General features: G+C 41.8%; 1 protein-coding gene across 3 annotated transcripts in view; it reads right to left on the bottom strand.

Moving 5' to 3' along the window:
* WARS2 (tryptophanyl tRNA synthetase 2, mitochondrial) overlaps positions 1 to 12,154 on the bottom strand; it is a 99,788-nt gene that overhangs the window by 9,783 nt on the left and 77,851 nt on the right. For all 3 annotated transcript variants that reach the window (XM_028102090.2, XM_028102091.2, XM_088022315.1), the window contains 2 exons: positions 10,684 to 10,764; positions 6,570 to 6,655 (listed from right to left, as the gene is read on the bottom strand). In XM_028102090.2, the coding sequence (XP_027957891.1) occupies positions 6,570 to 6,655; positions 10,684 to 10,764 (167 nt within the window). The remainder of the gene's footprint in view (positions 1 to 6,569; positions 6,656 to 10,683; positions 10,765 to 12,154) is intronic.

Below are 12,154 nucleotides of genomic sequence, written 5' to 3'. Positions count from 1 at the left end.
GGACTCTGTTACTCCTGCCTTGTGATTCCAGTGAGGCTGAACTGCAGAGGTCACTCCGACCCCCCCACACCAAATTAGCCAACAGGGCAGGTTAAAAAGCAATTACAGTAGCCCGTAGGAAATCACAATGGACTGCAGCTAACACAGAGAAAACAATTACCATAATCAATACACTTTAGGCACATCAAAATGAATATTTCCACATGTCAAAATGGTTCCAGATCCACAAAGCAACCAAACTAAACAGAAAACACATTTAGTTTTCATAATGACTCTGCATGTGTCTTTGCTTTCTGTGAGATCCTTGCCTCTTTTCTTACAATTCTGTGAGTTTTTGCTTTTTTTTTTTTTTAAAAAAGGGGGGGATTAAAAAATTTTAATTTTTTTCACCTGGTCCTATTGCTCCACTTTGCTTTTTCATCTGATTTTAGTTTGTTTGTTTCTAGTCTTTCCTCCCTCTGCTCCTGCTGCTGTTTTCACCTCCTATAATTTATCTTGGCTCCTACTTCTCATCCATTGAGTTTACACTTTACGTGAATTCAGCCTGTCTTTGATTCTGCTCACTTATGGGGCTTATTCCCTTCACATTTTCAACCTCTCTCCTCATTGTCTTCCTTGCACTTCAAATAATTTAGAGCTGCTCTTTTAAAATTTATACCCTACATAATGATATCCATATTAATGCCTTCTCTTTTCCCCCTTTTCTTTTCTTTTCTCTCCTTTTCCCTTTCTTTCTTTTTCTTTCTTTTTTCCCTTTTCTTATCTTTTTTCTTTTCTTTTCTTTCTTTCTTTCTTTTTTTTTTTTCTTCTTATCCTGACTGCGCTTCTTGTTTGGACACAACATAAAACAAAAGCTTTTCATAATTTTGATTGTTATAACTTCTGTCACTTAATAATGCGTATGATCTTCTTTGGTGACTAACTCCTTTTTTTCTTCCACTCTGTTCCTTGCCATATTCACGTTTACTTGGGATCCACCCCACCCTCCGGCAGAATTAGAGTCCAGATGAATAATCACTGCCTACATATATCTGCTCACAGAGATTGGATCTCTTATTATTTTTTTTTCCTACTTTGGCTGTGTTTGTGAGTCTTCAGTGCTGCTGCCTTTAACCAGCCTGGGTGGGGTGGAGTTTGGTGCTGTTTCTCCTTTCGTGAAGGATGAACGCCCGATCACCAACTGCTTGTTGGATATGCCATAATGACTCTCTAATTTAGGAATTATTTCCTGAACACCTGTGATGTGCATGGCTTGGTGCTGGGCCCTGTGAGAGATACAGTGAAGGTTTTTACCCTCCAGGGAGTTACAGCCTCCAGGAAGAGAGAAAACACCACACGAAGCTATAAGTTCTTCTGCCTAGTCCTTTCCGTGTTCCCGATCTCCATGAATGGCAACACCATCAATCTAACCACCTAAGTCAGAAGTTGGGGTCAGCTGAGACCTCCTTCTCATACCCATCCAATCCATTATGAAACTCTATCCATTTTACCTCCTAAAGTCTCCTACATTTGCCTACTGCCTTTATCTTCACTGACACTGTCATGGTCCAAACAGACTAGTGAAAGAGCCTCTGAATAGACTGCCCCAGGTGCTCTTGTCCCCCTGCAGGTCATTCTCTATATTTTAATCAGTTCATTTCTAAACGTATACATCAGATCATCTCACTCTGTCCTGAAAATCACAAAGAGCTTCCCAATGCTTTCAGGAAGGTGTCTTGGATTATCTGCGGTCTTCTCAACACCACCCTCTCCCTTCTACGCTATTTGTCGATTTCCGGGGGCTTGCAGCCTGGAAACTACATTTCCATAGGCTTCCGGTTTACCATAGGCACTTGCCCCAGAGCTGGAAAGTGAAAGAGAAAGAGAAGACACACTACTGCTTGGCAGTTGTGGGTGAGTGTATGGATGGCTGGAATGAGGTTTGGCTGGCAGGTTTCAGGATCTCATAAAAATTCGGGGCAGTCTGGCCTCACAGAGAAAGGATGTAATTCAAGAACCAGAAGTCTCCAAAGCAGTTTTAGGAACGAATTATCTCGACTGTCCTCAATAGCAGTGATCTGATCCTCAGACATTACGGTCGACTCACCTCTTCTCTGGAATTACCAAGTGTGAAGCTTCCGAACAGTCATCATACTCTCTACGCTTTGTTTTTGGTTGGCTTTGGTTCTGCTTATGCACAGCTCATTTTGTTATGTCATTTCAGCTTTTGCTTTCACTATCATCTTATCCCCTTCCCATAGTTCTCCGTTTGTGTTCTCGAAAAGAGACACTGGTTAGCCCAGGTAATCGCTCTCATCTCTATTTGAGCAGACTTAGTAGTAACTCTCCAAAACTTCATGTCTTTATCTGTAAACTGGGGATAATATCATTTACCTATCTTGCAGAGCTGTTCTGAGAATCTGAATAGATAACGCGTGTGTAGCACCTGACAACGAATGCTCACCTCATGTTGGTTCCTTCCTTCCCTTCACTCAAGTCCATGCAGAGTGCCTCTCTCTGGATTAGCAGCACTGCAGGTACTTAACATGTATTTGCTGCATGTTAATAAAAACTGTGTGTGTGTGTGTGTGTGTGTGTGTGTGGAGAGAGAGAGAGAGAGAGAGAGAAAGAAAGGGAGAGAGAAACATTTATTTAATATATAGCCAGTTATTTGAAATTGGATATTTAGAAAAAGAACACAGATGCAAAATAAAAACTGGGACAAATGCTACTGTTGAGTATTTTGTCTCTCTTCAAATATCTGCTATTTTATGATACTCTCAAGCTTAAGATGGTCTCAGCTTTCCATTCCTGGGTTTCATACCAAGTTCTACCAAAACAATGAAATGAATCTTTCATACACTTATCTGGAAGGCCCCCCTTTCATTCCCTCCCCTCATGTCTGTTCTCTGGACCACCAGGCCCCACTTATTCCAATGCTCATTTTGACAAAAGCAAACACGAAAGCTACACACGCTCTGCATCAACATTTTGTGAAGAGGCCACATAGAATTTGCTCGAGGGAGAAAATACAAATGTTTTTTGAATCCATCTAACTTGCTTGTTTGTATCTATCTATATTTATGACATAAATATTCATAGACATTCTGGCTATGACCGGTTTCAAAATCCAGAACTATCTGAAATAAAACCAAACAAAAAATACCCCAAGTGCTTGAGCTATGTTATAGGGAAAACAACAGTACAGGCTAAAAATCAGACCTGGGTTTGAGTCCTGCCACTGCTACATATTAGGAAGCAGTTAGGCATTTCTAAGCTTAGGGGGAAGCATAATGAAACAGATGAGAAATGTACGTTAAAATGCTGCAGTAAACCAGAACTGATTTTACTGTACTTGTCTGCATGCTTTGGAGGGGTCCAAATGACACACATGCCCAGGAAATGTGGGATACGTGACTGTGGCAACGGCACCCATGGGGACAGTCTGAGGAGGAGGGCAGAAGAAAAGAGCCCAAAGGACCAGAGCCTACGGGCTGGAGCATGTGTGGCCAGAGGCAGGAGGTCTGGCCTGAGACCAAATGTAGGGCTCTTTCTCTTAAGCAAAGGAGCATACAGTTTTCCGTTCCATGCCCAGGATCTAATTATGGCATTGCAGGTAGACTACTTGCTAGGCTAAGGTGGGAGGCAGTCGTCTTGAACGTAGGTAATTACCTGGTTTTAATACTTTAAATACGTTTCTCTGTTTAACAAATTATATGTAAAATATCAGAAACCTGATGGGGATACATAACGATCTGCTACCATAGTCCTCCTTTCAGAAAATAGGAAAAAGAAAGGTATTTCGTGGCATTCATGGTATTTCATGGTATTTCATTTCATGGCATAGTGTATATGCTAACCACCAAACGGATCAGTAAGAGTTAAAGAAGGAATATTTATAGTATGGGAATTTCTTTGCTTCCCAGGAGTTGGCTGGAGGGTAACTGAGGCTGGAAGTTACCTGGGGGGTGACTTATCCTTGGAAGCATTAACCAACTGTGAGAACCTGCTGATGTCAGGGCAGAGAGAGACAGGAAGCTACTGAAAGCTTGAGTTTACCAGCCACATCTGAAATAATTACTGCTTTCTGTAAGAGAAGAAGACATTCATAACTTAAGGCCTGGCTTGAAAACAGGTAGAGTATGTATCAGATTTGGGGATCTGGAGCTACTTTTTGCCAATGTCAACCTTTTAAAATGTTGCTTGTATTCTTGAAACGTTTGTACTGAGCATATGCTAGCTGGTAACAATTCATACACAAGTTATTTAATAATCCCTTGAGCTATGTCCCATTAGCCCCTACTTTATAGATGAAAGAAACTGTAGGATTTTATCATTCTGCTAATTGTATTTTACACAATGGGTTAAAAATTAATTCATCATCACTTTAGTATGTATGGTCTTGTGTTGTCTTGGTTGTTTATGAGATGATCTCGCCGCCCCCCCCGCCCTCCGGAACATAACTACTGGCTCCTTAAGGAAGGTCAGCACAGGCCTCAGGAGACCATAACCAGGCTCAGCTGTGTCACTGTCCACTGAATGGCTGTGCAGCTTTGGGTAAATTGCTTACCCTCACTGGGCTGTGTTTGTAAAGCTAGGGAATTGACGCAGAGCCTCAGCAAAGTTCCTCCCCACTCTGTGCTCCATGGTATCACAAAGGGGACAATCACTCTTGCTCAAGTTTACTCTTTTTCACAGCTCTGAGCTTAGAGGACTCTCGCACGACAGCTCTTGAACTGTTAAGGAAATCTACCATGCTCGTATGCTTCCATATCCTGGTGCTGACAAACCTCAGCCTTTGCTTCTATAAAGAAGTCCCCCAGGGCGCCTGGGTGGCTCAGTCAGTTAAGCGTCCAACTCTTGATTTCGGCTCAGGTCATGATCTCAGGGTCATGAGGTCGAGCCCCGTGTCAGGTTCCACACTGGGTGTGGAGCCTGCTTAAGATTCTCTTTCTTCCTCTCCCTCTGCCCCTGCCCCCACCCCTTTCTCTTAAAAAAATTTTTAATTTTTAAAAAAAATTTTAAAAAAGTCCCCCTTGAAAGTGAAATTTGACAGAAGACTATGATCACTAGAGACAATCATCACCAAGCATGACCAAGTGACAGCTCCCAGTCACAGCACTGCCTGGCCCATATTTCATTTTAATCTTTGACTAATCCTGTGCAGGATAATTAGTTAGTATTCCCATTTTACAGGTGAGAAAACACGCTACTTTGCTGGGAAATGTATTAGACCTTTATTAGACTTTCATTTGCTACTCCTGGAGGAAAGTGTTGTAGATTTCCCAGGATAAGGCAAAAGTTACTTATTATAAGTAACAAATGCTGTTAGGAATCCAGCATTCAAATTAATACAACAAACAACACACAATCCTTATGTATATGTTTTAATCAGAGTCAAAGATAGCCTGCATGTATTAAAGGACATTCCTGATTTGTGAAGCTAAGCACCTATTCTTCTAGCTGTTTCCATCATAATGGCACAAGGGCTCTGGGGTCATACCACAAGGTGCATATACTGTCATCTCCATGCTATTATTGTATTTACATGCAAAGAATTCTAGTTTTCCTAGGGAAGAATCACTTTTGCAGGGTCAAGACTTTAGGGGAAAAACAGATTGACAGAGTTTCTCCTTTTCCTCAGAAGCAAGGCTTGTCTAGGCACGCAAGCTGATTGGGAAGCTTTATCTCTAGAAGGCCAAATGGGGGGCCAGGGGAGGTAACGTGGGGATGGCAGGGAAGGACTGGGAGAGGGATGGGGTCAGAAGTACAGAGAGGGCAGGCCTCAGCATCCTCTGGTTATAGGGTTTGAGGCCTGTAAAGGACAGCATTGACTGACTAGAGGGATTATGGGTCCAGGAAAAGTAGGGTACCCTACAGCGTGTTGAAAAACTTGCTCTCGACTGCTGATCCAATACAATAGCCACCAGAGACAGGTGGCTATTTCCATTTAAATTACGAAAATTAAATAAAATTTAAAATTCAGTTCTTCTGTCAACATGTCCTGTGGCTAGCAGCTAAGGTCTTGGAAAGCACGGATTCATTTCCATAATTGCAGGCAAGTTCTATTACACAGCATTGCTTTAGAATCTAGATTATATGAGAAATCAACACTGAAAACTCTTGAAGCTTAATTATTACCAGGGAAGTCTATATTACATAGTGGTTAAGAGCACAACAACCTTGTACCCAAACTTTCTATGCTCAAATCCTGGGTCCAGGCTTTGCTAGCTACATGACTTTGGGCAAGGGACTAAGCACTCCGTGCCTTAATTTCCTCACCTATAAAATGGGGATGATAGTCATGCAACTTTCACAAGGTGGTTGTGAAGCTTAACTGGGTGAGTGTCTGCCAGGCACTTAAAACAGTTTCCAACACATAGTAAGTGCTATGTAAGTGTTAGCCCTGTTACTAGTTTCATAGTAAAACATAACTTTTATCATGTTGTACCTATTACTGGTAATAGAGGCACACTGATTTGCACAATCCTTTCCATATCCCCCTTCCCCGTGAGCCAAATCTTTCTGGGATAGGCTCGAACACTCTCTTGTCAGTATGCCTAAGACCAGCGGTGCAGTCTGCTCCTTACTTGTACAACAGGATGTCGGCTGCCTGGAGCACCGGGTACGTAAGCAGGCCCACGGTCCCGCCATGCTTCTGTGTGGCAATCTTCACCTGTCCAGTGAAAAGAAAGGAGGCAAAGAAATCGGACGTGAACCTAATGATACCGCTAAATTAAGCAATCTTTAAAGCAAGCCAAGGGTAGTCTGAAGCTACTGTACTACCATTATATCTCAGTTCCTTTTAGCAACACTAAAAGCCAGGGGGCTGCCTTGGCTCCCTGCTGCAGGCTCAGGCAGGAATAAGGGAAATACACTTCACCACTGGCCCCATGTCGGATCCTGCACTGCCACTATTTCGGGTTCATTTAATTAAAGCCAGGGGAGAAGAGTCTCTAGGTTCCAAATCAGATAAACTCCATTATTAATTAATTTGACAAGTTAACATCGAAAGCCATATTGTTATATCCACGGAAGCCTCCCAGAAAGTCTCCCACTGTGCTACTGACAAAAAAAAAATGTAATGGCGCCCCAAAATCACACTTAAAAAACCAAAACACCAAAAGTCACGACATTTGAAAGATGAAACGAAGAGAAATTTTAATCGAACCAATTATGAACCTGTCTTGACCTGTAGGTACTGACAACAGAGGGATAAAGTGATTCCAGTGAAGAGGACAAGCCATAGAGGCTAAAATATTTCCTTAATGGGGAAGGTGATAGTAACACCAGAGGTGATACTAGAAGGATTTAATTAATGGATGCCAACTATAAGCTACGAATATGTACCCACTCAACAGAAGCCCTTTGTGATGCCAATTCCCTGCTACAGCTGAGGATTGCTAACAGGTACTTTGGCTCTCTGGGGAGAACTACCAATTGGGGAAGACCCTGTGATGTTTACTGGTCATTGCTTCCAAGGCCTAAGCCTATCATCTCTTGTAAAATGATAAATGGTGATTTTGGTGTGTAGATATTATTCATTTAGTTAATATGAATCACCTCCCTGAGGCTTGATTATTTCTAAATGAACTGAACTGAATATATAAACTTGCATGATTCTGAGGACCAAGTTCATGGGCTCCCAACTTGGGCTTCCCCAGCCAACACACCCTTTGAGTCTGGCTCTGAAAAGCAACAGCTTCTCTCTTTACCCATCTTAATGTCAAATGTTCCATCATTTAGGTATAAATTTAACTCTTCTGGTTACTTCAAGTAGTTTCTGGCTTCTAGCAACGAATGCTAAAGGAAATTTAGAAGTTTGAATATATAATTCCTTCAGTATATCTCTTTATTGCAGTGTCCATGATAAAGCCCAGTTTGCAACAATTGCAGAATAAAGATAATAAAAGTTTAATTTGGCAATGAGCAAATGGGAAGAGAACTCAATTTTTAAAAATTGCTACTGCATTAGATTTATAGTCTTTTTTTTTTCCTCCCCACCCTCCTCCCCTCTAGAACCCTCAGTTTGTTTTTCAGAGTCCATCGTCCCTCATGGTTCGTCTCCCCCTCCGATTTCCCCCCCTTCATTCTTCCCCTCCTGCTATCTTCTTCTTTTTTTTTAACATATAATGTATTATTTGTTTCAGAGGTACAGGTCTGTGATTCATCAGTCTTACACAATTCACAGCGCTCACCATAGCACATACCCTCCCCAATGTCTATCACCCAGCTACCCCATCCCTCCCACCCCCCACCACTCCAGCAGCCCTCAGTTTGTTTCCTGAGATTAAGAATTCCTCATATCAGTGAGGTCATATGATACATGTCTTTCTCTGATTGACTTATTTCGCTCAGCATAATACCCTCCAGTTCCATCCACGTCGTTGCAAATGGCAAGATCTCATTCCTTTTGATGGCTGCATAATATTCCATTGTGTGTGTGTGTGTGTGTGTGTGTGTGTGTGTGTGTGTGTGTGTGTGTGTATACCACATCTTCTTTATCCATCCATCTGTTGAGGGACATCTTGGCTCTTTCCACAGTTTGGCTATTGTGGACATTGCTGCTATGAACATCGGGGTGCATGTACCCCTTTGGATCCCTACATTTGTATCTTTGGGGTAAATACCCAGTAGTGCAATTGCTGGATCGTATGGTAGCTCTATTTTCAACTTTTTGAGGAACCTCCATACTGTTTTCCAGAGTGGCTGCACCAGCTTGCATTCCCACCAACAGTGTAGGAGGACCCCCGGAGATGTATAGTCTTTTTATATTAGAATACTGGGTCTTGAAATTACAAAGGAAGAGGGGAGATATGGAGAGCATTAATATTTAGTGAGTGCCTATTATGTGCCCCAGATGCCTCCCATCTGTGTTACCCCCTGTGGAATCCTACAAATAACTGTGACCTTAGCAGCCCTGACCCCACCTTTCTACCCTACTATTTCCCCTTAATCAAAACCAAGCGAGGTGCTCTTAGATCCTCCTACAGTACTGGGACCCCTCCCTCTGATCACTTTTCACACTTCTTGATTGCTTGTGCAACTGTCTCTGCGCAAATAGACTACAGGCCTCATGAAAGTGGGTGCATCCGTCTGTCCTGTTGACTGCTGTACCTCCAGCCCCTAGTGTGCTTTGAGAGTTGCAGAAGGCATCGCCAGTATTTGCTAAGGAAGGAATGACCTGAGAAGGCAGTAACATGCTCTAGGATAAGGCTGGCATTTGAAATCCATGTTTTTCCCACAAATAAAATATCACAGTGGGTGCCTGGTGGCTCGGTCGGTTGAGCGACCCACTCCTGGTTTCGGCTCATGTCATGATCTCAGGATGTGAGATGGAGCCCTGCTTTGCCTCTGTGCTCAGTGGGGAGTCGGCTTCTCTGTTTCTCCAGCCCCTCTGCCAACCCCCCTCCCCCCGCTCACACTCTTTCTCTCTCTAAAAAATAAATAAATAATCCTTTAAAAAAAAAAAATCACAGCCTGGTGGGAAGGCTTCTCCAGAATATAGGTTTCCCTTCCTACCTGAAACTTCTCATTATGCCACTTGGCCTTTCTGAAAGACATGTACTGGTGCCTGCTTTCAGTAACTGAAAGAAACCGGAAGAGGATTTTCGCCTGTATGAAATGATACTTGTTTCTTGGCTCTGCTCCATTTCGGCTTATGAAGGGTTTCATTGGGATGCTCTAGTTTTGAATAGTGGGGGAAACCTGAGTTAGTGAATTTTCTAGTCATGTGTTATCAGTAGGTTCTCACACACGATTTTAAAGTGGGAACATTTCCCATTAAATTAGTATTCAGTTCTTCTGAAAAGGATCTCAGTATTCAACTTAGAGTATTTCGATAAAATGAGAAAGTCTTGGCTGAAACCAAAATATGGTAGAGAACATTATAAAATTTTGTTTCTAATCCCTGGCAGGTAATGATTCTGCAGCATTACCACTTAACCTCTTATTTTGGCACGGTCACTTTAAAAGCTCTGTTTCTCTCTGCGACAGATCTGGAGGCCTCTGAACCAGCTTTTGAAGAAACCAACGGCCCTGAAAATATGCTGGAAAGAAGCTTGAAATTGAAATTTAGTGTTGACGCACTTGGGGGCTACCTACCCTCAGGTTATCCAATTGCAAAAATAAATGGAAATGAAGTACTATGAATTATCCAATTTATCTTTCTCAGTTGAACTTCCTAGAAAAAGTACAGCCTTAATTTTGCTGTGGGTTTGAACTGTTGCCTGGACTCAACATGTTTAAATGTTAAATAAAATATGTTGTTCCTTCTCCGCACAGTGAAAACATTCCAGCCTTACTGCTGGCTAATTACATAGCGATGGCAGGCAACTTCGGGGTCCAGTAATCCAGAAATTGCAATTGTTTGTTAATTATAATGTGGTAGGTCCAAAGTCATTACCAAATCTATCCAAAGATCACTCTGATTCGACCTACAGCTAAAATCAAACAGTTAATAATGTGGATATTTTTATCCTGTTTTTAAGTTGGAATCCTGGAGAACCCTCTTACTTTCCATTTAATACCCTGAGGCCAAGAAATTAAGATGCTGTTCCGGCCACTAGTGAGTAACAGACCAGGGAGACCAGTAAACGCAGGATTCCCAGAGCAGAACACAAAAATAAACAGGGGAAGAAAAAAACAGTCATAGTGGGGACTTTGAACTCCTTTTTGTTTATTAATCAGATCACTGGCATTTACCTTCCACTGGTGTAAATGCTGTAACCGGGGTAATCTGACCATGCAGGTGAGGATCCAACTTAACTGCGTGTGTTCAGACACCTAAAGAAATAAAACAAGACATTAGCGAAGGCAGTCAATGGTTTCTTGCACATAAGGCAAAACTAAACAGACGACAGGTATTACCTCAAGTGGCTGGGAAGACCCCAAATCAAGGTAATTTAAAAAATGACAGGCAAAGGGAACTGATTCATAATGCATGGGATTTTAGATGAAGAAGAAAGATTTAACACTAACCAATACAATTACTATTCTAGTGCTTAAATCTTCCTCACAACATCCCTAGCAAGTGGCTGACCAGACTCTGCTTCAACATCTTCAGGGAGAGGGTCTCATTGTGCCTTAAGGCATCTATTCCAGCTTTAAAAAAGCCAAGGTAATTAACACACAGACACACACACACACACACACACACACACACAGACACACACACACACACACACACACACACATTCAAATCCTCTCTAAATAACATCTAAATATATGAAAGCCACTCTAATACCTTACATGTAAATAGTACAGAAAGGTACTGGCCTTAAAATTAATGATTGAATCTTTTAGACCTGCAGTAATTTCAAATTTAAGAATCACTTTATCATCCCAAAGGGTGGGGTTTTTTTTTTACAGTTTCAATTTTTCTCTTTCTTTTTTTCTTTCTTCCCCATCTCCCCCTCCACTTCCTCCTCCTCCTCCTTCTTCCTCTTCTTCTTTTTAAAAAGAGGTTTAGTCAACAAGAAAATATAACCTTTTCTCAATTTGTTTTAACCAAATTTAATCAAGTAACCAAACCTGGCAACAGATGGGATATTCTTGGGTCCAGGCCAGGTTCGAACTGATGACCTAGAATTTAAGGCCTATATATCTCGTTTCTGGACTCTGGGGATCCCGAGCCCTTCATCCATTGTGGCTTTTTTGTGTGTGTGTCCATATGATTTCCTTAAAACACAGAGACTGTTGCCAACTCTGAAAAGTGGCCCCAAATGTGTTCTTTGTGGGTTTTGCAAAGGGAATATAAAGGGATGGAGCCGAGTCAGCCCAGGCCTATTTTACTAGCAAGGAATCACCATCTGGTGTAAGATAGTTTCTCATTTTTTTCCTTGAGTCGTGGAGAGGGAAGAGTTGTTTTTCACATGTTTGACAAGGAATTGTTTTTAAAATTTTGCAAGTTGCTGGGCTGAATCCGTCTTCTTTCTTCCAAGAGGCATTTGGGTTTCATTCAGAGCAGCGCTGTCCATACAAATTGCTAACTGGTGCTGTAAACAAACAGCTATCAGACAAAAACAGTTACCCTGGATGGAAGCAAGAGGATTATGGTTGCTTCCACTCATCAAGCAAAACACATTCCCATTAGAACTAATAAAACAAGAGTTGTTTTTTTGGCATGAAGAAGTAGGAGAAATTTTTTTTTCTTCTTTACTGAATTAGGGAAAGG

The sequence above is a fragment of the Eumetopias jubatus genome, unplaced genomic scaffold (genome assembly GCF_037043125.1).
Source record: "Eumetopias jubatus isolate StellerSeaLion01/CBP00866 unplaced genomic scaffold, mEumJub1_p1.0 scaffold_4, whole genome shotgun sequence".
Lineage (NCBI taxonomy): Eukaryota > Metazoa > Chordata > Mammalia > Carnivora > Otariidae > Eumetopias > Eumetopias jubatus.
The sequence above is the reverse complement of the archived record's forward strand: the minus strand, read 5'-3'. Positions and strand labels throughout refer to the sequence as shown.